The 25925-nt window shown below is 42.4% G+C and overlaps 1 protein-coding gene across 1 annotated transcript; it reads right to left on the bottom strand.

Annotated features, from left to right (window-relative positions):
* Positions 1 to 8121: 8121 nt before the first annotated feature.
* Positions 8122 to 23305, bottom strand: PPP2CA (protein phosphatase 2 catalytic subunit alpha). Its single transcript, XM_057371328.1, has 7 exons — positions 22996 to 23305; positions 11860 to 12069; positions 11203 to 11376; positions 10933 to 11022; positions 10481 to 10642; positions 9610 to 9728; positions 8122 to 8865 (listed from the first exon to the last, which is right to left on the bottom strand). The coding sequence occupies exons 1-7, from the start codon at positions 23095 to 23097 to the stop codon at positions 8793 to 8795; spliced, it is 930 nt and encodes a 309-aa protein (XP_057227311.1). The 5' UTR covers positions 23098 to 23305; the 3' UTR covers positions 8122 to 8792.
* Positions 23306 to 25925: the final 2620 nt, after the last annotated feature.

Here is a 25925-nt window from a genome sequence, read left to right as displayed (position 1 = left end):
AACCTGATCTGACTTTGCAGGTGGATCCAGGTCACCTCCATGGTCCCTTCCAGCCTGGATTACTGTGTGCTTCTGTAACATGTGCTCTTCCTAACAGCTGAGTGAGCAGCCAGAGGGGGCAGGAGATGCTTGACACCTGCCTTAAACACTAACAGAAGTTCCTCAAAGATCTTGGTATTGATAACCACACAAGCTCTTTGTTCACCATTTTATAKGACCTAGTTTTCATTTTTAATTTATATGTATCTCATATCTCAATGCACTAAAAAGCTCTGCCTTTATTTTCCTTAAATGATTTTTTAAAAAAAAAATTGTATTAAAACTCGGTGGGTTGGAGAATCAGACAATGACAGAAGGTGGTCTGTGGAAGACATATCTGCAAATTCCAAATCCCCTTTCCCAATGCTGCCAAAGACCAAGGTTTCTGATTTGGCTCGTGACCAGCGAGCACAAGCTCACAGACTGTAAATCAGGCTCAGCAAAGGGGGGATGGGGTTTGCTCTCAACAYAAGACAAATCTAATGGAATCTAGGAACAGGCAGAAAGCTAAATTCCATGCTTAATTATAGTGTGGATAAATTTATTTCAAAATTATAGTGCTGTTGAGCTTTATACTTGGTACAGCTTTCTGCAGCTTACCAAAGGAGAAAATTCCATCCTCMGTGGACTTTGAATTCTACTGCTGAATTAGAAGTCTGGGAAAGTTAAAACAGCAAAAACACCCCACACCCCAAAAAGAGGCAGATGGCTGTCATAGATATGCCATAATCACACGACAGCACCTCCCACTGTGCCCTACATATCATACAATGAGCCTCCCCAGCCACTCCAGATGCTTCCCGTTATCTGTCGTGAAGAAGCAGCTGCTGCKGCCGCGATAGCCCAAGTCCTGTGAGCCAGTCAGTATTAATGGCATAAAAACCCTATCCTTGGATAAAGCTGCGAGGCAAAGAACAAGATTGCTTTCAAAAGGGGGGGCCTAATTTCAATTGTTCTGCACATAGGTAATGATTGCATTGCAAATAATCCTAAAGCTGAGCATTGTTTCCCTGAGTKCAGAGAGTCACACCGTGTATCAGCYATGGGTAAATTACAATTAGGGACCTTTTAGCACTGAGAACATGGAGGAGGAAGGGAGCAGCTTAACACCAAAGCAAATACCTGAAAAGATTGGAGCAACTGAGCTTGATTTAACGCTTAATCAGATCCAGAAGAGCTCTGACCTACATATTCCCAGCATCCCTGGGCTGCGGGCACAGCCAGCTGAGCAGCCACGCAGCCGCGGGGGAAGAGGGTTTAATGCACTGAACGGGAGGGAGCAGCCTCCTGGACACTGCCCTGCATCTGCCTCACAGCCTCAGATTCCCTTCCTGGATGTTTCTCTCAGACAAAAGTTACTGTGCCCCCCACTCTTCAGAGCACCTCACATTCCACTTTGACAGAGAAACAGGATCTTTTTTAGCTGGTGGTGGTGATTTAGAGGCTAAGGAGATAGCRCACTGATTATTTTTCAATACAAATCTGATGTGGTGTTGTCAAAGTCTAATGACAATCGGGCTTGAAAGAGCTCAGCTTTGCTCCATCGACAAGTTGGAAAAATCCACAGAACTCATCCTGGATTCACTGACCCAGGGAAACAGCCAGGTATGACCATGGAATCYGAAAAAGAACCTAATCTTCATGTAGGGGAGAATGAGACTTGCTGCAAAAATGCTCTCTTTTTTTCAGGAATACAAAAGATGAGGAACATTTTTTTAAAACAAGCAGCCACATCAACAAGTTTGAAAAGAATCAAACTGACTGGTTCAGTGAAAAATCAGAAAACATCAGAATTATTCATGTGAGAGAGATGGTAAAAAGACACTGGCAAGCTCAAAGGCCTGTGCCACTGTTGTTTAAAGCAGTCTTGGAACAATGCAGCAGCAGAAGAGGAAAATTCCTGTTCTCACTATGAGTCTGAAAAAGCTAATTGTATGAAAAGCTAACTATTGCATTTCCACTTCATAAAAATTTGTATTAAAGCAGCATCCTTGAGAAGGTGTCACTTTTCATTTAGGTTGTATCCCAGCAATGTGAAATGATGGGTGGCACAGCCCAAAACTWGGGTTTAAGTCCAGGTCATAGAATCAGMGAATCCTAGAATGGTTTGGGTTGGAAGGGACCTTAAAGCCCATCCAGTTCCARCCCTCTGCTGTGGACTTGAMCTGGTTGCTCRGGRCCCTGTCCAACCTGGCCTTGAACACTTCCAGGGATGAGGTAGCCACAGCTTCTCTGGGCGACCTGTGCAGCRCCTCATCAGCMTCACAGGGAAGAATTTCTTCCCAGTATCCAGTCTAATGCTGGCCTCTGTCAGTTTGAAGCCATTCCCCCTTGCCCTGWCACTYCAGGCCCTCGTCCCCASTCCCTCTCCAGTTCTTTTGCAGCCCCTTTAGGCTCTGGMAGGGGCTCTGAGCTCTCCCTGGAGCCTTCTCYGGGTGAACACCCYCAGCTCTCCCAGTCTGTCCCCAGAGCAGAGGGGCTCCAGCCCTCGGAGSATCTCCRTGGCCTCYTCTGGTCTCACTCCAGCAGGTCCACRTCCTTCCGATGTTGGGSGTCCCAGAGCTGGACCCAGCACTGCAGGTGRGGACTCTGAGAGCAGACACCAATGGACTGACCAAACACAATAACCAAATCCTGTCAAGCAGACACCAAACGAGTTTTTTTTAATCAGCTTCTATTTCTTCTTCTATCACTGTTCACATTCCCCTTTATGTAACAGCGGGGATTCGAGATAGTTTAAAAAACTAAAGGCAGAGAGGGGGAAGACTGAAAATAGAAACACCTACCTCAAACCTATTTGCAGCATCTACTTCCTAACCTCACCCTCCYTCCACCTTCCCATATTAAACACTGATTTTTGTACCAGTTGTGCCCTGGCGTCCTTTGAAATCATCCGGAGCGCTGTGGAGGAGCCAAGCCCGAATCCTCTGGCTGCTGAGGGTGAGGGTCACCCAGCTGCAGGCACACTGAAAGCAGCGCCGTGCCGTGCCGTGCCGTGCCGTGCCGTGCCGTGCCGAGTCACCGCAGGCGGGGCAGTGCCACGCGGTGGCGCCGGGGCTCGCTCCGAGGGACGGGAGCCGCCAGCGAGCTCAGCCCCGCTGAGATGCCATCCCGGGCATTCCAAGAAAATTAAAAGCGCCGACTTTCTGTACGTGGCCTTGAGAACGACCTTCAGTAGTACCGTCTAAAATTGTGAAGATCCTTGATATAAGCACGAGAGGAAGGGAACTGGGTTAGCTTTACAGGGGTGCCTGGCACTGCTCTCCAGCGCTGGAGCTGTTCAAAGTCTAAAACGCAGATTCTGGGCTGATTCTGACACCACAGATGATAACGATCAGTTGCTTTGAGATTTCAAAGTCCATGGGAATAAATACTGTGTACTTCAGAAGTCAGGCATTTTTAAAAGCATTCAAAGCATTTTTAAAAGGGATTCCAGGGGGAAAAGGGACAGTCCAATAACATTTTGAGATGGCTGAGCTAAAGCTTGATAAAACTCATGACCAGACAAACAGAACCCATCACCAGTCTTTCTCTCCCAGGAAGCTGTGGCACCCCCTCCCCTGGGCATTGTCCCTGCTCCAGCAGCAGCCGACTGTGTTCCTCTTCCCCGAGGACAAACACAGCAGTGGAAAAGGAGCAGTGCTGCCTGTAAAGTGGGTCAAGCGTGGAATGAAACACCCACACAGGATACTCCCAGACAGGGCTTCTCTAGGGCTCCCCCCTCTCCCCCCCCGCTCCCCGGCACTTTTTCCTTATAAAATAAGGAAGCAGAAGAGAGCAGCCGTCACTGCCCACTCCTGCACTGATGGCCATGATAAAGGTTTTTCACAGCAAAGTTTATGGTTAGGCTGGATGTGGGGGTATTTTCTCAAACTCCTGAAAAATAAAGGCAGATGGGAGCCAGGCTAAAGCCCTTAAGCTCAATCGATCATGCAATTATCAATGTAAACAGGACACTCCTCTTTTACAGTTCAGCACTTTCSGTTTTAAATGCATAATCTGGAAAACAGCTTATAGATTTATTGACATTAAAAACCAAACTAAAGCAACAAAAACAAACCAAAAGAACCTAACCTCCAAAAAGCCAGATGTGTTTGGGAGAAACCTGCTGAGGAAGGTGCATACAGAAGTCAAGACAGCAAAAAGCAAAGATTTCATTTATACAACCTYGTGCAATGATACAAGTAACTGCAAAATGGAGCATTTTCTCCTCAAAATCACTTTCCTGCAGATTTTCGTGCAGGATGCACACCCTGATCACACTGTTCCTCTTCCATCATCAGTCCCAGGTACTATTAGCAAGTAATGTTTTATAAATTATTTACACCATTAGCAATCACTAGTTTCCATCCCAAAGCAGTGCTGTTCACCAGAGAGTAATTAAGAGATCTGTAGTTCAACCCATCTAAAAAATAAAGCTTTTAAGCTGCAGCACAGGTTTTAAAAGGCTAAAACATGCAGCACTGCTTGATTTAAAACCAAAAGTGTTGTTTCAGCCGTTTTTTCCTGCCCATATGCCAAAGCACTCTGGTGCCTTGCTCAAGAGAGCAGCCTGCCTTTATTCCCATCCAAAAGGAGTACAGCCAAATGAATTAGTACCAAAATAACTTTTTGTAAAACCACAGAAGGCTGACTCATGAACTGCTGACTCTGCAGGTCTTTGTTGGTGTGTCATGAGTACTGAAAGCTTTCTACAGAGTCCAGTGTGATTTTTACGTAACACTTTACCCGTTTCCAGCCTTCTCCTAGAACTTGCAGAACACCAATACTCTGTGTCATGATTGCCGTAGCACACAGAAGGGCACCCAATGCCTTCTACAAGGCTTCAAAAATCACTGCTTGCAGACATTTTGCTCCAAAACTCTGAGTTTATACAAATCATGAATATGGTTGCAAAAAACATGGAACACATAAAAAGCCATTTCTTGGGTAAATTTTGCTCTAACCTCCACAACCCCTAAAACACAACAGAAGTTTCTAGGAGTGCTYTGCATCCAGACAAAACAAGCAGCAATTAGAGCGGTAAATGAGTGTGGAACAGGTGCATAAGGAGGTGATTAGAGTGGAGGCACACCTTCAATTCACTGAATTTGGGGCAGCATTTAATTTGAAATTCAAAACCCTGATCACACTTGCATCTCTTTACAGACCATTTTTCCTGAACAAACAAGAGTATTTATCCTTCATCCTCCTCCCAAGGTCACAGGTCCAAGAGCAGGAACTGCACTCCAGTATTACTAAGGAAACAAAGAGGTGAGAAGGGGAAAAGAATGTGTTTATTGAACTATGAAAAAGGCCCAAAATAAACCCAGCACTTGCACAACAGGTTTGGTTTTGTCTTGTACAGGAAGAAATCCTTTAAGATTCAGGCTGAATTTTTAAATTGTCAGAGCAAAGACTTTGTCCCAATGCTGTAAATACACAATTGCTTTCTGAAAAGGACTTTTCAGTTTCGGTTTACTGCTATAAAATATTTTAAAAATCCCCTCCCATGGAACATGGATTGACAGCTATTGGCACCTCTCAGGAGCTTCTGTTTCCAGGTGSACTTTTGACAGCAACCAGATCAAGACAGAGGTAGGTGAAATGTCAAGCTTCCACTGGCAGGATGTCCTCACCACCTTCTTTGCAGGGCAGGATTTGTTACCATCCAGACAGATGGGGAAGGAGGTAATGCTCTGTCTGCACTCTCCCATGCATCCAGTATCTTGCCAGGGTATTATCATTAGACCTAAACCAAGTAATATTGCTCAAGCACTCACAGCAGGGATACTGAGTGYGTATGGAATTGTCAGCTGCTAGAAACAATCCAAAATGAGCATGGGTGACAGGCACACACATTGGTTACCTTGGAAAAACATCCATCTACAGAGGTAGCTCCATCACAAGCRGAGCAGGGATTGGGGCAACAGCCAGCCCCAAGCTCCAGGGCTTGGTGGAGAAGGGGCCATAAACAGAGGAACAAAGCACAGGGTGGAAAGAGACAAAACAAAGGTGTAGAAAGAGGGCGATGGGGGACAAAAATCTGGCAAATCCATACACCTGTGTGTGTATATAATATGCATTTAATCTCGTTTTTTRTTTAGTGGGCCCTTGGTTCAGGACAGGCCTGCATGAGTGCAGTGCTCACTTTGATACAATGTGGCAAATGACTTCTGCAAAATGAAGTATGGAAAGCCCAAAACCCTCCCCACTTTGTGMATCAGGAGGTTCCTGGCTCAGGCAAGGTCTGAGAAAGAATAAAAAAGAGAAACAGCAGTTCATGGAAAAGTGTCATTTTGTTCCCAACTGCCTTCTGATAATCTAAACCCCAGTGTCAGCCCTCCCTGCTAAGAACTGGATGTGACATTCCCACTTCAACACTGAGCCATCACACTATGAGATTCTAGTATGCCTATCCTGCATTTCATGGAAAGCAGCAGTCAGTGTAGAGACAGAGGAAACATCACCAGTGATCTCCAAACCATGCTCATTTCYCTGCAGCCACCGTGCTCATGGGCTGAAAGTAAAGGGAGCCTTGTGCAGGTAACCTAATCATCCAGCTACCAATAAATCAAACCCCAMTTATTTATGTTTAAAGCTTTGTTTCTTCTCTTGCATCTTCCAAACATGCTTTTAGCTGGCTAGTGCTTCATCAGGGTAACCATTTTTTTCTTCTCAACGYGGTTTTCTCACTGCAATCTTCACACGGACCATCACAACATAATTATGGAGGAAAACACAAGAACTGGAGTGACTCCAACACTGTCCATGGACTTTACTAACAATCACTTGGATCTGTGTACAGAAACTGAAGCAAGGAAAGGACTGCTCCCTGCCAGAGCAGATGAGTCACACCAATTAAAGCAACCAGGAAAGCAGGAAATAGGGCAAAGTCATTCCTCTTGAAGGAATGGTGTCAATGAAAGCACAAAGTTCCATCTACACAAACACACAGACAAGCGACAGGAATGGAACGCAAACTAYTCTCCTCAGCACAGGATTTTTTTAATAGTGATCAAAGCAAAAGTTCCCAATATACTAAAAAAAGCCACTTCAGATGCACTTATTTTGAGCATGCACTTGTTCCTGCAGCAGAATGAGCTCGCTAGAAGCCATTTGGAACCCTACTTACAGGACAAAACTCAAATTTTGCTGAAGGAAAAGCAACCACTTGAGCCCTTCTAAAAGGGGATGAAGTAATGCTTGGTGACATGCACCATCTTCTTTGCAAGTTAAATAAGCAAGTGGTCCTCCAGCTTTTCAGAAAAGCAAAAAAGCCCCAAAAAGCCTGTCTAGGATAGGACCAACAGTCCAGATGAGTTGGACAGTTGCAAAATTTATATGCGTTCCCTTAGAAATAAGCAGTGTAAAAAACAAACYTCCATGTTATTGCAGTATCTACAGTTGCCCAAGAAATTTAAAGTCTCAAACAATACAAATACTAAGAGTCCTCCTATTAAGTCGACAGGCACAGCATTTGGATGTGCCCAAGAAGTTTCAAGCACAAGCCTTAAGAAGGCATAACATCTGAATTTCTGTTTTGAACCAAATCATCACATCGGGGTTCAAATTTTGAAACATATTAGTAGAAAAGAAAAACAGAAATTAACATAGACCACATACCACCATTTTTCAGAATGGAAGCTTGGGCAAATACACGTAGTACTAAACTTCAAGTTGTTTCCTTTAATATTTAGAAAACTGATTTTATTCTTAGTTTTTCAGAAAAATTATTTTAAGTATTAGCACCTACATTGTAAATGACTCAAACTTAGATTTACACTTGAAATAAAGCCACACGCAATCAAGTAGGTGATCCTATATTCTTCCATTTCTGAGTATTTCAGTAGAGCACCAAGAGGGAAAGAGCAACATGTGAGTAAGCAGTGAGCTGTTCTCAGCTGTGAGACACAGGCCCAGGCACCTTCCTGGGACAGGATTCAAAAGGTCAGAGTTTTCCAGCACACTTCAAATCACCTCAGTTTTAGTTATTTATAAGGTGGAAATTTCTATGCAAGTTTATAAAACCCATCCAGCTACATGTTAGTTTATTAAACCACAGTTGACCTGAGATGCAATTAGAATTTTGACATWTTTCCATACTTAGTTCACAAGTTTATTATGAAAAACACTGCAGCTCTGTCCTGCAGTAACATTGTTTTACAGAAAAAAACAGTTCTGTTCAAAGTAATTCACTATCCTTGGACAATTACAAGGGACAATATGGTAGGGCAGAGTGGGAAAGGGAACTGAGTGCAGACAAAAAAAAAAATCAATACAATTAAATTAAACAGTATTCCCTGAAAATAAAACAAACAAACAGTTTCAGAACAAATATGAGGCCTTGGTACTTATTTTAAAAATGTTCTTTAAGCTTCAATGATTGTTTGCTGCTACCCTTATCTACAGTCATGCTGAATAAAGCTATAGCTAAATGGAAAGTTAAATGTATTCACGAGGTGTTAATGTCTACATCTTATTATTTGCAGTCTCTCAGAGAAAGCAAAAGTAACTACAAATAGCGCTATGCCAGAAACTGGTTTCTTGACCAACAATGTTGCTTCAGCATGCAATGAACTGGTGCATTCTAAAGTGGTCACAGTTGTTGACGACAAGAGGCTTTGTATTGAATATGGCACATCTTTTGGTCCATGTGAAAACAAAGTTTGAATGTTAAATATTTTCTGACACTTTGGAGTTACTGTTGCTCTTCCCATTTTCTTTAGGTCAACATATGGTTCATGGCAATACTGTACAGGTCTAAAATCTCTTTACAGGAAGTAGTCTGGGGTGCGACGAGTAACATGTGGTTCCCCTCTACGTGGTGCCGGGTCGAACTGCAAACTGAACAGCACAGACATCAGTGAAAACACAAGAGCTCAGCTTACATTCAGTTAYGTTCTAGCCCTAAATTACAAGAGTAGTGCTTTAACAGGTGAGTCTTTGCCAGTTTTACTAACCAAGTTAAGTATTCTACAGTAAGCATGAAAGCTCTTCCTCTCCTGTATGTACTTAAAACCATCACATTTTAAATTCCTCTTAACAAAAAGGTCTAGAGAGAAATTAATTTTAACTTTAAGACTCAAACTGGTCAAACATTAGTATCTACTTATAAAGTCTTCAGTTATTATCAAGGAGGGCAGTTTACACAGTGCTTCTGCCTCCTTTACTACTGAAGTTGCTGCTGCAGTAGTTAATTAGAAATCTCATTCAAAAAGCTGACATCCCAATCTCTGAAGAATTTGAAGATTCCAAGTGTCTCTTGCATGAGACTGACAGGAGGGCATTACCTTAGATGTGACACACTACTCCTGCTCTCAAATCACATCCCTACACAGTAATCATGAAACTCCAGGTCATTATACAAAACAAAAATGAGGAGTGTCACTTCAGTCTGACAGAGAAGATCTCAACAGCAGCTGTTCCATAAGCTTGACTCCAAGACTTTAAGTGTAACTAACCCAACAATTCCACAGCTGCTCCACCTCCCAAAAGCATAGAGAGAGAAAAACCCCCGTATCATAGTGATATCTTGGTACCACAACTATCTTAAAATCATGGGCAAATCTACTTTTTAAGCATACTTACAAGGAGTATTTTAGAGTATCATCAAGTTCCATAATTGCAGCCTGGTTGCCACAACGGTAACAATAGTTTGGAGCACTGAAAATTGTTACTACATTCCGATCATGGCACCAGTTGTACCCCTGGAGAGGAAGGAAAAAATAATGATGACAACCAAGTTCATTACCCCATGTAATCACCTGACTACAAACTTTTAATGCACACATGCCTAAGAGGCATTTGTAGGGTCATTTTAAGTAAGCTTAAGGCTGTGTCTTTTTTCTTTTCTGGAGAGAAAAAGGGTAAAAAGGAATTTTRGCCTTTATAGATTGCTTCCTACTAGTAAATATGAGCTAGATATTTTAAAAAAAACAAACAAGAAACAAACCACCTAGCAAGATTCCTTTGTCGCATTAGCATAGTTAAAACAGTAATTCGGAAGTACACAATCCACTCTGAACCTTCAATTGTGATTACCAAAACCAGAATCCAGACACACATTTAAAAATCTGAAGTGTCAGGAATAAGCAGAGGCCGAGAACAAAAGCACATATTCAAGCGAAAAAAGAAAAAACACACCTTTTTTACAAGGAACACATATTTAATAACTTTTTTGTCTACACAGAAATGCAACGCCACATCTAYTACCAAAGCCTGTTTTGGGATATCACTGTAAATTTTCAGGAAAACAAGGCCAAAATGAAGATTACTCCACTACCAAACTGAGAAATTCCTCTAGTAGCATGTAAATACTGTCAAGGTCAGGTTTCTGGAAGACTCTCAGCTGGATCATCAACTGTCACAGCAGCCTATGCACATCCCTGACACACAGAGCACAGAATTAATGAACCAAGCACACAATCCAAAGYTGAAACACACAGGCTGTCCTGCTCACCTCCATTACCAACTGATGAGCTCTTGAAACCAACGTAAGGCCATTAGCATGGTTAAAGGTTTCTGAAATATCCTGTCCAAATGTGTAACCTGCACCTCGAGGAGAAATTCCCCAGCCACCGCGATCATCTGGATCTGACCATAGCAAGTCACACATTGGACCCTGTAAGAGATGCAGGTGATGTTTCAGAGGTGAAGTGCAGAAAACCAAACCAAATAAAACCACAAAAAACTTACACACACACCACCCCTGYACAACTCCTTGAGACTTAACAGGTTTCTTCCTTTAAGCAAGGAGATGTCCCTCACTTTTCCTTCAAAAAACCGCAACCGTAAAACAGGCACTTTAATACTGCTAMGTTAATTTGAATTTTATTTTCAGCCTGTGAACTCAATCCCCCAAWACATGCTGGATCATAAATCTCAGTGGTTTAGGAAATTATTTTTCAGTACCTCATGGGGAACTTCCTGCAAGCGATCAAGTGCTCTGATGTGATCCAGTGTATCTATCGATGGAGAGAGGCCACCATGTAGACAGAAAATCTGCAAGATGTAGGATACATGAAGTTTATTCACATTAATCAATGCAGTTAGAATGGCTTAGAATAAATGACTAGGAGAAAATCTGCATGAGATTCCTTTCAAGATGAGAGCTGACAGAATGCAGTATTAACAGCTCTCTTGACAACCAAAAAGATTTAACTTTGTCAAATGTCAACATACCTGGCCATCCACCAAGGCAGTTAGAGGCAGGTAATCAAAAAGGTCTGTAAAGTATTTCCAAACATTTGCATTTCCGTATTTCCTTAAACATTCATCATAGAAACCATAAACTTGTGTGATTTGCCTGCTTTCATGGTTCCCTCGAAGAATTGTGATACGTTCACGGTAACGGACCTAAACAGAACAGTTTATTTTAGAGGCATCAATGAGTAACTCTTCCCCAGAACAGAATTTGCCCTCCTCAACCCCTGTCACACATCAATAAAGCAATTAAAACCAAACCCTTTTGAAGGCTCAATTATAACCTTTGAGGGGAAAAAAAGGAATGATTTATTCAAATCTTCAACTGCCACATACTTTTGAGATGTAATTAATTACAAGTTGTACTTATTATTATTAGTGGACTTCACTACACCTATGCATTAAAGCTGATTTCTCCAGTCAGAGAGACAATCGTAAAGATTGGTACTTCGGAAAGTAAAAAACATAAGCTCAGCACTCATTTTAGGTAAGGCTCAGGCTAGCATATGAACATGAATTATTTTTACAAAGTGACTTAGAAAACTAAGCCAAGAAGTCAGTTTTGGTACCTCTAATACCAATGCARTGAAAATTATACATTTTATACCAAAATGTACACATGAGAAAGAAAGTTACCTTAAGAGCTACAAGCAATGTGACGGTTTCRACTGAATAATATCCTCTGTCAACATAGTCCCCCATAAACAAATAGTTTGTGTCTGGTGATTTGCCTCCAATTCTGAAAAGTTCCATGAGGTCGTGAAATTGTCCATGGACATCTCCACAGACTGTGACTGGACATCGCACTTCTTGTACGTTGGATTCTTTTGTCAAAATTTCTTTAGCCTATAAAACAAAAACACCACATAAATTGAGAGTTTACCTAAGAACAGCCACTTTATTCAAAGTCTGCTCTATCACTTCCACCTCTCTGCTACCTGCTCTGTTTAGGAGCTCTTGTCTCTGCCTTCTCTGAAGCACTTGAGGTAAAAGTTTATCTTTACTTAAAACAGCATTTCACTTTATGAAACTTCATATTAGTAATTAGTAGTTGGGTAGCTTCTTTTCCTCCCTGAGGAAAGTAGAACTTCAGACTTTCTACAAAATGATTCTGTGAAGCATAAAACAGTGATCATCATAACTGGAATTTAAAAAGTTTTAGAAGTATTTGGAAAAATTAAATCTGAAAATCCTGCCAACATCTTACCTCCAAAAGCCCAAACTCAGACATGGCCAAAGCACTACCAATACCTTGCCACCCATCTGTACAAACATCTTCGACCCACCCGCAAGGCAGGGAGTGCTACATRAAGCAGAATGAGAACAAACATCCAATGGTAACAGCAAGTAGCTTCCACAGGTAATGACCTGCTCTGTTTCTCAACAAGTTCTGTCATTAAACACAGACTAACAACATCAAGTTGTGTCTTTATAAACCAAAGCTGGGATCTTTTTTTTTTTTTTTTAAGTGTATATAAAAGTTGTAGACAAAGGATATTTGTATGAAGAAGCATATGCTAAATATAGCACCAGGAAGGTAATTTTGAAATAACACAAGACAGTTGTTACTGTTTGTTCTCAGAACAGTCACCAGACACATGCCACAACAATTTTCTAAATCAAGAAGGTATTAGAAATATAAATAGTAACACATTTACTAGTTGCCATCTACAAAGATTTCCCTGTTTTTCAAATGTCAATGCTCCTATTCAAAAAGAATCCTTTTTCACCTCATTACCTGAATGACAAGAGAATACATAAAAACTCTATTCTATACCATAACCCAAGCTGTCTACAAGTGACTGACACTCCCATCCAAAAGTGATTTCACTGTCCCWCACATCATCCTGGCTGACCACTACAGTCACCACTTCAAGCAGAAGCAGTACAAGTTTAAWGATGGGAATTAGTGACATTCACTGTTTCATTAAACACTGCAAAGAAACGCAAAAATACACCATGATTAGACACTGTAATTAAACACCCTGCACAACAAAAAGCTTTAGATGTTACAACAAGAGCACGGACCAAAATCACTCTGCAGACATATTTACATCAAATGTCAGTCTCATTTAATAGTTTCCACTTGTGCTGYGCCTAGTACTAAAGATAGGTCATTGCTGGCTTGTGGTCGATGCTAAAAGTGCAGATTTATTTTAAGATGGCCTGACTTAAGTTAATTTTAATGCAGTGACACTCACCGGATGTTTTGAAGGTGTTTTAACAGCCTTAGCCTCTTCTAATACTCRCTTACACTCAGAAGCATTAGCCAGCTTAATTCTCCTTTTGAAAGAGAAGGTCACCGATACTTACAGCACTGATACAAAAAAATCTACTCTTAAATCACAATGTTTCTACCACTGGATTTTCTTAACACACTTGAARCACTGCACAAAGAATGCAGCATTCATTTTTCATCAAAGGTATGGAGCATTTGTGCTGACTGAGAATGGCAGAGTCCTCAGCAATAGAGTGGTTGCTTCTTCAGTTTCTGAAATATTAAATCACTCAGATACGCACATGACCAAAACACGTAGAGAAGTCAGACAGCTACTCTGATGGAAAAAGACTGTTCCAGGTCAACTTGCAAAACAGCAATCTCCGTTTAAATCCTGCAGTGGAGGAATGCTGGTRCAGGGATTCCAACATTTCCATGTTCCTAAACACAGTTTCGTGGTTATGAACCACTTAGTTCATTTACAGTTTTGTGTCCCATAGCATCAGAAGTAGCACACACTGAAGTGCTTGAACACTCCACTTGCCTCTGCAAAAGAGCTTCAGCAGAGCTGAAGTAGAAAATACAACATTCTGAGAACAAGCCACCAAATGGTCTACCTACTATATTCCAACTTCCACATTAAATGAATTTCTAGAAAAGGGTAAAGCAATTAAAAAAAGGAAGACTTTTAATATACTGTAACACAATACAACACAAGTTGGTAAGACCACCAGTACACTTAATACTACAATTTCACAAAGGTAAGCAATCATTAATATTACTCCTCCATATTTGTGCCCCTGACCTTGTACTGGATCACAAACCCCTGTGCAACTTCACCTAGTTCCACTCCCTCTTTTTATTGATTCTTTTAGCGAGATCCATGACGGTGCTGCTTACTCAGACATATCACACAACTCCCTCTCCCACCCACCCTCTCTTCCTACAAATGGAACTTCCCACCAGCAGCTCTCCTACACTTCCCCATGGAGAACAAGCAGCAAAGCACTCTTCAGCATCTTCACAGTAGAAAGCAGAAAACTCCTTGATCCAACCATCTGACAAAGGAGAACTAGGAAAGACACACACACACCCCACCTCTTGAACCTCAAAAATCCAGTGAMCCATTGCCACAAAGGATGTGGCACAACAGTGCAACATTGCAGTATTTTGACATCAGCATTTTGAAACCTCCAGGCTTCACTGTCTATCAACAAGATAAACAATCATACAATTCAGACACAATTTCCTGAAGCACTTATTAATTATTTTGAATCTCCACCATTTTTCAGTTCTCAACAATTCTTACATTAGGACAGCCCTGAACTTCTCTACACCTCTAACAATTAATATTTAATGTAGTAGAACAYCACCACAAGTCAAACTTCTTTGGTGTGGGGTACTTACCTTGAGCAAAAACTTGTTATTAACAACCTACTATACACAACAGCTGTAAAACTCTGCCTCTGAATCAGTTCAAATATTTTTTCAGCACCACACTCTCAGATTTCAAAACAAAGTGCAAACACATACAAAATAAAGAACACACTACTTCAAGTTGATAAATGCYAATTTTACAGCCAATTAGTCTAACACAAAAAACACACAAGTGTGGGAGACAGTTACACAAGAAAAGTATAAGAACCACCAACTGCAATCCTATCAAACACTACTGCTGAGGAGGAAAGCCACATTTTACTCAGAACAATCTCAAAGTTCAAACAATAAGCACATATCAAATACATTTCAGCTTAGTCATACTGACTGGAATTCATTCTGACTYGATACTGGCTTACTCAGTTATTTCACTATAAAGAGAAAGCTTGCATAATCACAAAACTCAACAAGAATAAAACCAATTTTGACTTCAACATACAAGAAAACAACCAGTTTTCACTTTATAGTAAAGAGTAGCACTGCATAAAAACGCAATCTAGTGCTTAAGAAYTGAACCATTTTTAGATGATGCGCCTGCTGCACATCATCTAAAGGCTCAGCTGAACAGTACCAAGCTGCTTTGGTGCCTCTGTTTACAAAGCACATCTCTGCACAACGCTGTTCTTAAAACACAAAGATCAGCTTCATTGCTTTAAGACAGTACAAAAGTCAAATATACGAACTGCCATGGTTAAGAATTCTGAAAAGATAATTATTAAAGTTACTACCATATGATTTTCAGATCCTCTGTTTATTTCATGAGATACACAGGTTGTATGCATGTAGACGTATCTCTTATTTCCCTGCTCCCTCCATGCATTTTTATCCTATATGACACAAATTAAGGCTCAGAGTCAAGTGCCATAAAAGCCACAATCCATCCATTTTACTTCCTCAACTCACTCTGTGGTGACGATAAGCAAGTTTCCCTCGTGAGCAGCATACATCATCAACCTTATCTCACAGAAGTAATTTCCAGTGGTCCATTTTGGCAAAATTCTCTGAATTAATCTGTACCCGAATTCCTCTGTGTTTCCAGAATATACCAGGTACTTCTTAATTACTCTGACCCCTTMTTAGGTCCCTACATTCTAACACAAGCTCTGACAACTCAGCCCAATTATCTACCCTGAAAAATTCTGGGGAACATAAAAGAAAATAAGACCCAAACTTGTGTCTGTGCAGAATTGTAAATCAGTGCTTGAAGCAGCACTAGGAAGTACTCATCAAAAGATTACCACTAACTCAGTAAGGGAAATACAACCATTATTTTAATTAAACAACACAGCTCCAAAGTCATGGTTGCAGATGGTAATGTGTCATTCTTGGCAGACCAGAGCTCACACCTGCAGCCCATCACACTGTCTAGTAAAGTGTGTAATGAGAAGCATCCACTGTAACCAAGAAATAGTTATTTGTAGTTACCATAAAGATATTTCAATGAGATTGAAGACTTCAACCACACCCATAACTTCCTGTTGCCAAGGTGCACAGGATGTGACTAAAGCCACAATGATCAGCTAATTGGGATGAATACTGGTTTTAGCTGGCCAAACATCATAACCCGGAAGAGATTTCAGTTCCAAGCAAAGTCATCCATTACAGTCAGCAATTCTTTTGCAGAGTCAACGCTCTTCAATTTAAAGGTTTGCCCCTCTTATGGGGAKGAAAGAGAGCATATTCAGACAAAAGATGGGCTCATTTTTAAAGCAAAATGTGTTTTCATTCACTGCCTGACATTTTAAACAAAACTAGATAAATGAAGCCTCCAATAACATCCTTCTGTGAAGAAGGTATGGCAGTCAGATTACACGACACAAATGGGAAACTGATTTATGCTGAACTTTGCAATCCACTAAGGAGTTCAATGTGAATGTATAAGTAGGAACAAAATTAAAACACAAAGCTCCCTATTGACATTCAATTATTTAGTATTCCAAAGYAAGTAAAACCAGGATTTCCACCCACACAGAAGTCAGAGCAGCAAAATACTCTTTTGCCAGGACTGAAACAGATGATGGATCTGCTTTCTCTCTGGATTTTTGACTAGTACCCACACCTTAATTTCTAATATCTTCTGTTAGGTGAGAAGAGAGAGCAGTTTAAAYACAAGATCTTAGCGAACCAAAAGCAACCCCAATACCAGGACTCCTGTAAGATTAAATGAGACAATCACTTTAATCTCCTGTAAATTCTAGAAAGCCTACAAGCAAGTAGGCAAGCAGCAAACTTCTGCCAAATAACCTTTCTTTCCTTTGCATTACAAAAGTAATGACTGACCCTACTCAGAACTTTGACAGTTCTCTCAGCATTTACTGAAAAGATYAGTAGCAGTCTTACATACTCAGAGTGTTTGTTCTTTCCCTCAGAGGCAAATCTGGGAGAAGAGGAAAGACTAACAATCAGTGGTTGACAAGAGCAGTGAGGATAGGAAGAGGTTCTTCTGARAGACCTCAATGTCATTATCTGGCTCATACAAAAGATCTTAGTATTTTTAATTTTAAATAGAAAAAAATAATCGGGAAAAAGCTTTTTACTAAAACACAAAAAGCCAGATAACTCAGGAACCCAGATGCCTTCCYTGCCTCATGGGAGTTCCAAGAAACACAGCAACGACAGCAATGCAGGAAACTGACCACTCAGAGGGATTTTTTCAGTTCTGTCTGTAGAACAAGCTGTATTTGTTTTGAATTATTCAAGTTGTTAAAAAAAGAAATAGGCTACAGCTATTCCCAAACTAGTTGTGCCTGATACCAACATGTCCATCTTCATGCAACAAACTCAAAGGGTTCTCAACCCTTTTGTTCCAGTAACTCCAAAAAAGCTTGGCACAGTCATGCTACAGTTCAGGACATCAGCTGGAGGATGGCATGTCAAAACTCAAGGAAGAGTTCAGAACCAACCAGCAAGCATCAAACACCTGTATTGGAAGGTACATTCAAAATATTCAGCAAAAATACTGGAGACCTGACTACTGAGCAACTGAGCTCTAGTATTCATTCCTAGCCAAGAAAAAACTTTGCCCATCTTAATATATATTACCTGAACAAAAAGAACAACAGCATTACTGAATACAGGTGTAGTGTTTAAGGGTCCCTAAGCAAGGGGGAAAATTCGATCCCTGCTCCCCTGATTCCCCTCACACAGATCTGTTGTACAAGGCCTTGTGAACTCCTGCCAGACACAGACAGGTTTGGGTTTTGYGCTGGGCAAGGCAACCCAGGTGAGTAACTGAAAATGGCTTGGAAGCAATCACAGAGCAGCACTGTCATCGCATCTGAGGAGGCAACAGCCACAGCACTGATAGATTTGGACGAGGACATCAGTCTTGCAGCCTCATCTTCARCCTTAAACTGGCAGAACTCAAGCAGGAACTTGCTCTGACTAGGGAGTGCTTACTGTTATTAGCTTAAGCTATGCCCAAAACAACACAAGTATCTTTCACTCCTGCTTGATCACAACTAATGTTGCAATTAAAAAGCAAAAAACCAAAACCAAACACCTCACTACCAGCACAACTCAATTTTTACAGAATTTACCAGAATTGGAAAAAAAACCCAAAAAACCAAAATCTGCTGATGCTGTAATCACTGGCACATACAAGACTAAATTTTCATATGCACACCGATATGTTCTAACTATAATTCAGGCTAGTTGAGAAGGCTGAGGTTGACACTAGAAATGCCTTCTGTGGAAAGAGACAATTTTCATTTTAGATTGTCAACCTAACAAAAACCACCCAAAAAATCAGAACACTGGGAGTGAAAAGATTTTTTTAGAAGGGTTCCAGAATAATCTAAAACACGATTATTAAAATGTTACAAAAGGCTTTGTACTCCACCCTTTAAACTCCTCAGAGATGGAAGGTGTAACTACATGTCCCCATCAATGACTTGATCCCTGGGTATGTTCAACAAAGCAGCAGCAAATGTGCCCTAACCCATCCCCAGGTCTCCCACATACCCTTGAAGAGCTACTGGGGGGCCTTCATGCTATCAGCAGTAGAGTTCACTTGCTACAGAATCCAGAAGCCAAGCCAGGGGCGAGGCAAAACTGCCAACGCTGCACATTCCTCTTCTGCCAGGGCCAGAGGTGGAAAGACACAGAACCTACCCAAGACAGCCCACCACACTCTCACTACCTGGGAATTCYGCTGGGGCAGGTTTCTTGGCTGATTTACAGCAAGTTCAGACAGGAATGTTAATTTTCACAATCATCTTAGTCTGAAAAATAGTTAGACATGATGGATATGGGAATGCAAAAGCATATGGGAATGCAAAAGCTGGTTAACAGAAAAGCCCCTGCAAATGCAGCTGGAAACAGTTTAAAAACATTCACTTCTGRTCATAAATAATCAGCTAAGAAAGGTAACTTCTCAGGAGTTAGAACAGGAGAAGAGGTAGAAGGGAACATGTGGCTTTGTCTGAAAAAGAAGTTGGGCAGACAACTCTGCTTATAACACAGGAGTGAGAACCATAAAACATGTAAGTTCTGTGCATCAGAGGAACTGAACTTTCATTGCAGAGGCTTTCTGGACCCAAAAGAAAGCTTCACTGGTAATATACCAGTGTTGTCAGAATTAAAGCATTTAACACTTTGAGCAACTCACACAGCTGAGGTGGGTATGTTTGGTTACAGAACATTTAACTTGAAAGATCAGGTGTTCAAGGAAGTGAAAATTCTGCAACAGGAAAAGAACTTAGAAAGATACACTATGAATCAAGGTACATACTAGGGAACAGTATGGCCCAGAAACATATTAACACTATGAAAATTAGCACTGGTGGAAAATCAAAAAGCAAATGTAACCAATATCATCGTTACAGATTAAAAAGTGCAGGAGACAAAGCTTGAATCAAGGTTTCTTGGATGCCTTTTGCCAGTACCAGCCCTTCCCTTAGTTTAAAATATACTGGCTAGCAGCACTGTCCATTCAAAGGTATTTTTACTAGCAATTCAAGAGCCCTGAACACTCTACACAGTATATATGACCAAWYTGTCTTCTCTCTCAGAAAACTGGAYGCCATAGTYAAACTCACTTGATTATGGAGTAGTGTTTTCAGGGGAGTGACTCTGACACCTCTGCCTCCAYCTGCACTAGATACCTTCTGCAATAACCAAAGCAAACTCTATCCAAAAATTCAACTCATTCCTTTGTGCAATTTTAGACTGTCATCCTGTCTTCCTAAGCAATGTACCACACCCCCAGCTCCTATGATAGATAAAGAGCATTTATACACAGAAGAGACAAGACCAWTTCCCTCTACCCTCACAATGTATGGAAAAGAAACTCTAAACCAGCATCCTTTCATTCAAAATGACCAGTGGAAAATCCCTCACCTGGTAAYAAAGAGCTTCCTTTCTCCTCTACCAATAAACAGTTCAGTACYAACAGGACAAACACTGCTGGCATGTAACAGTGACTGGACTGGGTATATTTTGACCACTTCTTTAGAACTTGCACTTTTCAAATGCTGAAGCAAAGCACACACAATCGGTCACTCAACTGATGTAGCATTCAATATACAGCACGTACTAAGCCTAGAATAATTTAACTGCCACTCAGAGGTTGATCATATCAAATCATCTGTGAAAGTATTATGTATTATTCATGGTTACAAATTACTCCTAGACTTCGAAGATGTTTTTGCCCAGYTCCCACCAATGCCATCACCCAGGTAACCAGGCTCAGTGAAAGACACACCAAGAAAGTAACCAGGATGCACAAATGGCCACACTTAATTATCAAGTTGGTAAAAACCTGTTACRTTCTTCAGGTATCAATAGTGAAACACAAGAGAGCCCTTAGGCTTCTTCTTACTAGGCACCAGTCTGCATTATACAAAGCCCCAGCAGATCAAGAAATACTTGTCAGAGAGATCATCCAACCAAATTGTCATCAGGGAAAAGCTCTCAAACTTTTTAAATTGTATATTTTAACTAGCTCTAGCTACAGTTCAATGAGGTGAAGAACAACAGTTCATACCTAGTASGGTCTTTGTCCTTTCGAACAATAGCTGCATTTGACACTGTCCTTAATCTATTCATGCAAAAAAGCCTTTTGGTGTGATTACATCCACARAACTACTTAAACTGTCCGAACAAAGCATAACCCAGTGAGGTTTCTGACAGTCAGTACTAGAAGGATGGGACAAGCAAGTGCTGTCCCTCAGCAGGAAAGTAGAGAACTCAAGCTCACACCCCACTTCCATGAACATGGCAGAGACAAGAAGATGGAAAACTCACACTTCAAGAGCCTACTTTCAATTCCTTGCATCAGCAGCCATTAAGAAACTTAACTACTCTTAGCAGAAAGTCTAAGTAATTCCACCTGTAGTTATCAGCAAGAAATCAACTTTCCCTAACATCACCAGCCCCGTGGCTGAACTCTGCACAATGCTGACCACACACCCGGAACAGAGGGAACTGTCACCCTACCCAGAGCTCACAGCCAGCCAACATGAAGGCTGCTGCTAAATTATATTGTTCAGGTAGATTTCTCTCCCACATTCTCATGATCTCTCATCTCAACATACAGTAATCAGACACACACCTTCTTTCTTCCTTTACCATTATCTTGGTGATGAGCACTACACTTATATCCATAAATACAGCTCATTTCTATTCTTCACTGGGAAAAAATGAAAATGTCATCTTGTGCAACACTGATGACTGGGACTACTGTATCTTCTGTAAGGAATTTCTAGTGGTATGCCTGCTTCTCACTGAACCAAAACCCCGAGTAAACTGAAAGCTTTTTGTGTATCTCTCATGGTCCTGCAAGTTACCACAAAGCACCACAAAATGGGGCCATACACATCCACTCCTGTGGGATCCAGGACTCAGCACCTATCAGTTTATAAACGATGGCAAGTGAAATACTTGCCTCTCACACAAAGCAATACAAGGAAGAAGCTGGACCACTGTCATTGGAGACGCACATGGACATAGCCAGGCGGTGACATTACCACTTGCTTGCAACACCGTTTAAAATACACAGCCTGGATCAAATGGAAACAATGCTGAGTTGCTGGAATACAAGTGAACTAAAATCTGTACTGAAGCAAGAACCCGTCTGGCAAAATGCACAGCAAGTTATTTTTAAGTGCACAGACAGTCCTTGGGAAACAATTTGCTCCCAAAACCACCTGATGCAGTATTTGAAGACATGATTCCAAATTTAAAATATTCTAATCACTTTCTGTGGCAAATACACAGGTTCTTTAGAAGCCAGTACATCAATAACTTTATGTACTCCTTAATATCCAGTTCCCAAAAACTTAAAAAATATTCCATCTTTAAGTCTAGAAATATAGGAATACACAAAGCCTTCAGTAATTAAGAAAAAAAAAAACCTCAGCTATTAAGTTAAAACCAAAATTAGAATTCAATTGGAAAATGCATCTGGATGCTACTAGAACAAAACTCTCCTGAATYTCCAAATGCAATCTATTCTGGGATGGCTTTTGGCTTTACAACCTTTCTAAGCTACCAATGTCTCAGTCAACTCATTCCTCTGTAACATCCACGTCTCAACATTTTCAAACCATCACCATAAAAATATATAGCTGTATAGGATCTCGACCGTTTATTCTGTGAATTTCGCGAAATCCAGAACCTTACTGAGGAAAACCAAAACCCCAAAGCTAATTTACCCTTCAATTAGTGATAAATATGTCTATGCTTATTCATATAATGAAACATACAAAAAATAAATCAAAGCAGCGGCTCTTTACCGCGTGTAATTTCCAACCGATTACCACAGGCTTTTATTTTCACTGCAATAACTCACGCTTTTGGGGTCTGATTTAACATTTTAATCGGGTGGGGGGTCTCTCGGGGGGTCTCTCCCGAAGATCCATCGCGGCCGCGGCGCCATTTTAGGAGGCGCTGAGCGGGCGGGAGGCGGAGCCGAGGCTCCAGCACAGCCGAGGGGCCGCGGCTCTCCCGGCCCCGGCCCCGGCCCCGGCCCCGGCTCCCAGCCCGTGCTCCCCGCCGGGCCGCGCCGAGCCCCCGGCCCGCCCGAGAGCCCCGCGCCCGCCCGGCCGCGCGGCACCGCCCCCGCCAGCAGCTCCCCGCCCGGCCCCGCCGCGTCCCCGCAGCCCCTCGCCGCTCACCTTCTCGCAGAGGCTCTTCACCTGCCCCTCGGACAGCTGCTTGCACTCGTTGAGCTGCTCCACCCACTGGTCGAGCTCCTTGGTGAAGACCTTCTCCTCCATCCCGCTCTCCCCTTCTTCTTCCTCCTCTTCCTCCTCCTCCTCACCGGCTGCTGCTGCCGCACCGCCCCGCGGGCCCCTGCGATCCGCGCTCCCCACAGCGGCGGCGGCCGCGACGCGTCAGGGCGGGCGGGCGCGGGGAGACGGCGGCCCGGGGCGCTCCGGCTGCGGCAGCGCTGCCGCTCCTCGCTCCGCACCGTGTAATGGCCGCCGCTGCTGACGTCACCGCCCCGGCCCCACCGCGGGGAGGGGGACGCCGCGGGAGCCGATGGCGCTTGCGCGGAGCCCGGGCGGGGCCGCGAGTGCGCTCTGAGGGGAGGGGGCGGGGGAGGGCAGTGYCCGCCCGCCTTCCCGGGGAGCGCGGGGTGGCTGTGCCCCGTCCCGGCTCTTGTTCCCCGTTCTGGTCCCGCCCTCCGGGGGMTGCGTTCTACCCGCAGGGGCTCCGCATGAGGGGCGCGGGYGGSYCCGCCCGGCCTCAGCCCTGAGGCGRGAGCCRGGKCACCGCCGTGAGGGGTTGCGGGCATGGCGGTGCGGGCCCTCATGGGCCCGGGTGCTGAGCGCCGGCTCCCCATGGGGCACGGCAGGGCAGGGTCCCCGCCGGTCAAGCGCCTGCTGCGGGGTTGGGAGGCGATGTCTCTAAATGCTTTGTGTGGCTCCGTAGTGTTTCTGGTTCTCTCTGCAATTAACATATATCGATAACTCCGAGGCGTGCCAAGAGGTTAGTGCCAAGGTKTTTGCAATGACAGGATGAGGAGCATTCGCCGTGAACTAAAACATRAAAAGTTCCACCTCCACACGAGAAAGAAATTCACGTTGAGGGTGGCAGAGCCCTGGAACCGGGGCGGGCGTGGAGTCTYCCTCTCTGGAGATATTCAAAACCTTCCTGGACACGTTCCTGTGTCACCTGCTCCAGGTGACCCTGCCCTGGCAGAGGGGTTGTACTGTGTGATCTCCACAAGTCCCTTCTAACTGAACAATTCTGTGATTCTGAAGTTTTGAGCCCGGTTACCGTGTCTCTCCGGGAACAGAGAAGTGGAGGGTGCTTGCTGGTATTGGGTGCTTTGAAATAAAGGTTTTCAGTTCTAAAACATGAGCATTGAATACCATCTTAATTGTACCACCTTGTAGTGCTTAGGTTAAAAAGGCTGTGCTGCATTGCTCTAAAACAATTTATACTGAAAGAGTTCTTCGAAGTCCAGAGTTTATTATGACCTTTTTAGACAGAAGAAATGCATGAAATGCAGTGTAAGTGTTCAGTAAAGGAAATTAGTGGTGGACCCTCCAGGAAACTTTCAGGAAGGTGGTATTTTTTCAGGAAACTAGTGCTGACCTCAGCTACCTTTGTGTACTCAGACACTTGCTACCTAAGGGAAAACATGTCAGTAAGACAGAGACAAATTGCAATAAAAAAGAATGTAAGAAATACACATCACCAATTTGTAATGAATTATATATTTTATTGCAATCTGTATTCTTKAATTATAGAGGAAGATTTCCCTCATAACTTACAAAAGGCATTAAATGATCAGTAATAATTCACTTAAATGGGTCAAAATTTAGACAAAATGTTGATTTGATAATTTCAGGAGGGTACGATGACTTTTCCTAGTTAATTTGTGTTAATTGTCTTGGTCATCATCTGCTTAATACAGAGTCTGACAAGTTAAATTCTTTGCCTACTGTTGAAGTAAATTAAGTATTCCATAGTGAGCAAGGAGTAAGGAATGTTTGCTTTCACGGGTCAGTCTCGGTTTCTTGGTGTCATACTCTCCTGGTAGACATCAGTTGATTTGAATTACCTGACTCAGGTTTTGTTTATCTTCCAAAATATTTTTGCTGTTCTTACATAGGTTCCCATCTTCAGATGATTTTAGTTTTGTGCTTAAAGTCATAGAAGGAAAAGTCCCATTCATTGATAAGTGGTAGGTTTCAGGAATTCACTCTGTAGCACATCTTCCCAAAATAGTCTTGAACAAATACATCCAAAGAAAATGAAGCAATAACATCAACTCTTGTATAAYTTGCCACGCTAAAGTTAATTTTCTTTAATAACTATWGACTTTTTGGCATAGTTAGATGTTTGAAGACCACACTGTGAGCTGTGCTTCCCTCTCACCCACCACATAAAACATGGCAGGATTTTGGTTTTAGTTTTGTAGGCAAACAAGCCAGGTTAAGTTTCTTCCTGGCAGTGTGGATCAGACTGGACTCCTCACAGATTGACAATCACTGCCCTCCTCAGAGCTGTTGTGATGGTTCCCAATCCCAGCCCACATAGCTGGTTCCCAGGAGTGCAGTGGTGAAGAAAGCAGCACTTGTTGTTTGAAAAGACTCAGTCACAGCTCTTTTTCSTACAAACTCCACTTGGGAAGGGGTAGGTGATTCAGCACTCCCTGCTTGCAGCTGAAAGTTGGAGCCGTGCCACTCACTATAGGAGAATTCAGRACTCCGCAAAGGAAATGCAAGATTCATTTATCTGGACACTCAGAGAAGGGGAGAAGTTCGGTTTCCCTCTCCATCCCAAGCAGTAGCTCTGTATTTTATCCTCACACTGTTTTGAATTGTCTRTATGTGGATCAGAAATCAGATCTCCTTCTACCCTCTGGCTTGAGAATGACAATCAATAGTTTAGAGAATCACAGTTGCTTTTCTCTGATATTTAYGTGAGCACTCAAAGGAGAATGTAATAATGAAAGAATACGTGCTGTGTTGCATAAGTCCAGGGGTTGTCAGGGCTTCAGATACACAGTTAGATTAAACTGTGACCTGTGAGATGGCAGTAATAAATCATATTTAGTATGTGAATATATGCCAGGCGTGTGTGTGGTTGG

This window comes from Malurus melanocephalus, unplaced genomic scaffold, assembly GCF_030028575.1.
Source record: "Malurus melanocephalus ecotype Western Australia unplaced genomic scaffold, MMel_1.1 scaffold_144, whole genome shotgun sequence".
NCBI classification, from domain to species: Eukaryota; Metazoa; Chordata; class Aves; order Passeriformes; family Maluridae; genus Malurus; species Malurus melanocephalus.
The sequence above is the reverse complement of the archived record's forward strand: the minus strand, read 5'-3'. Positions and strand labels throughout refer to the sequence as shown.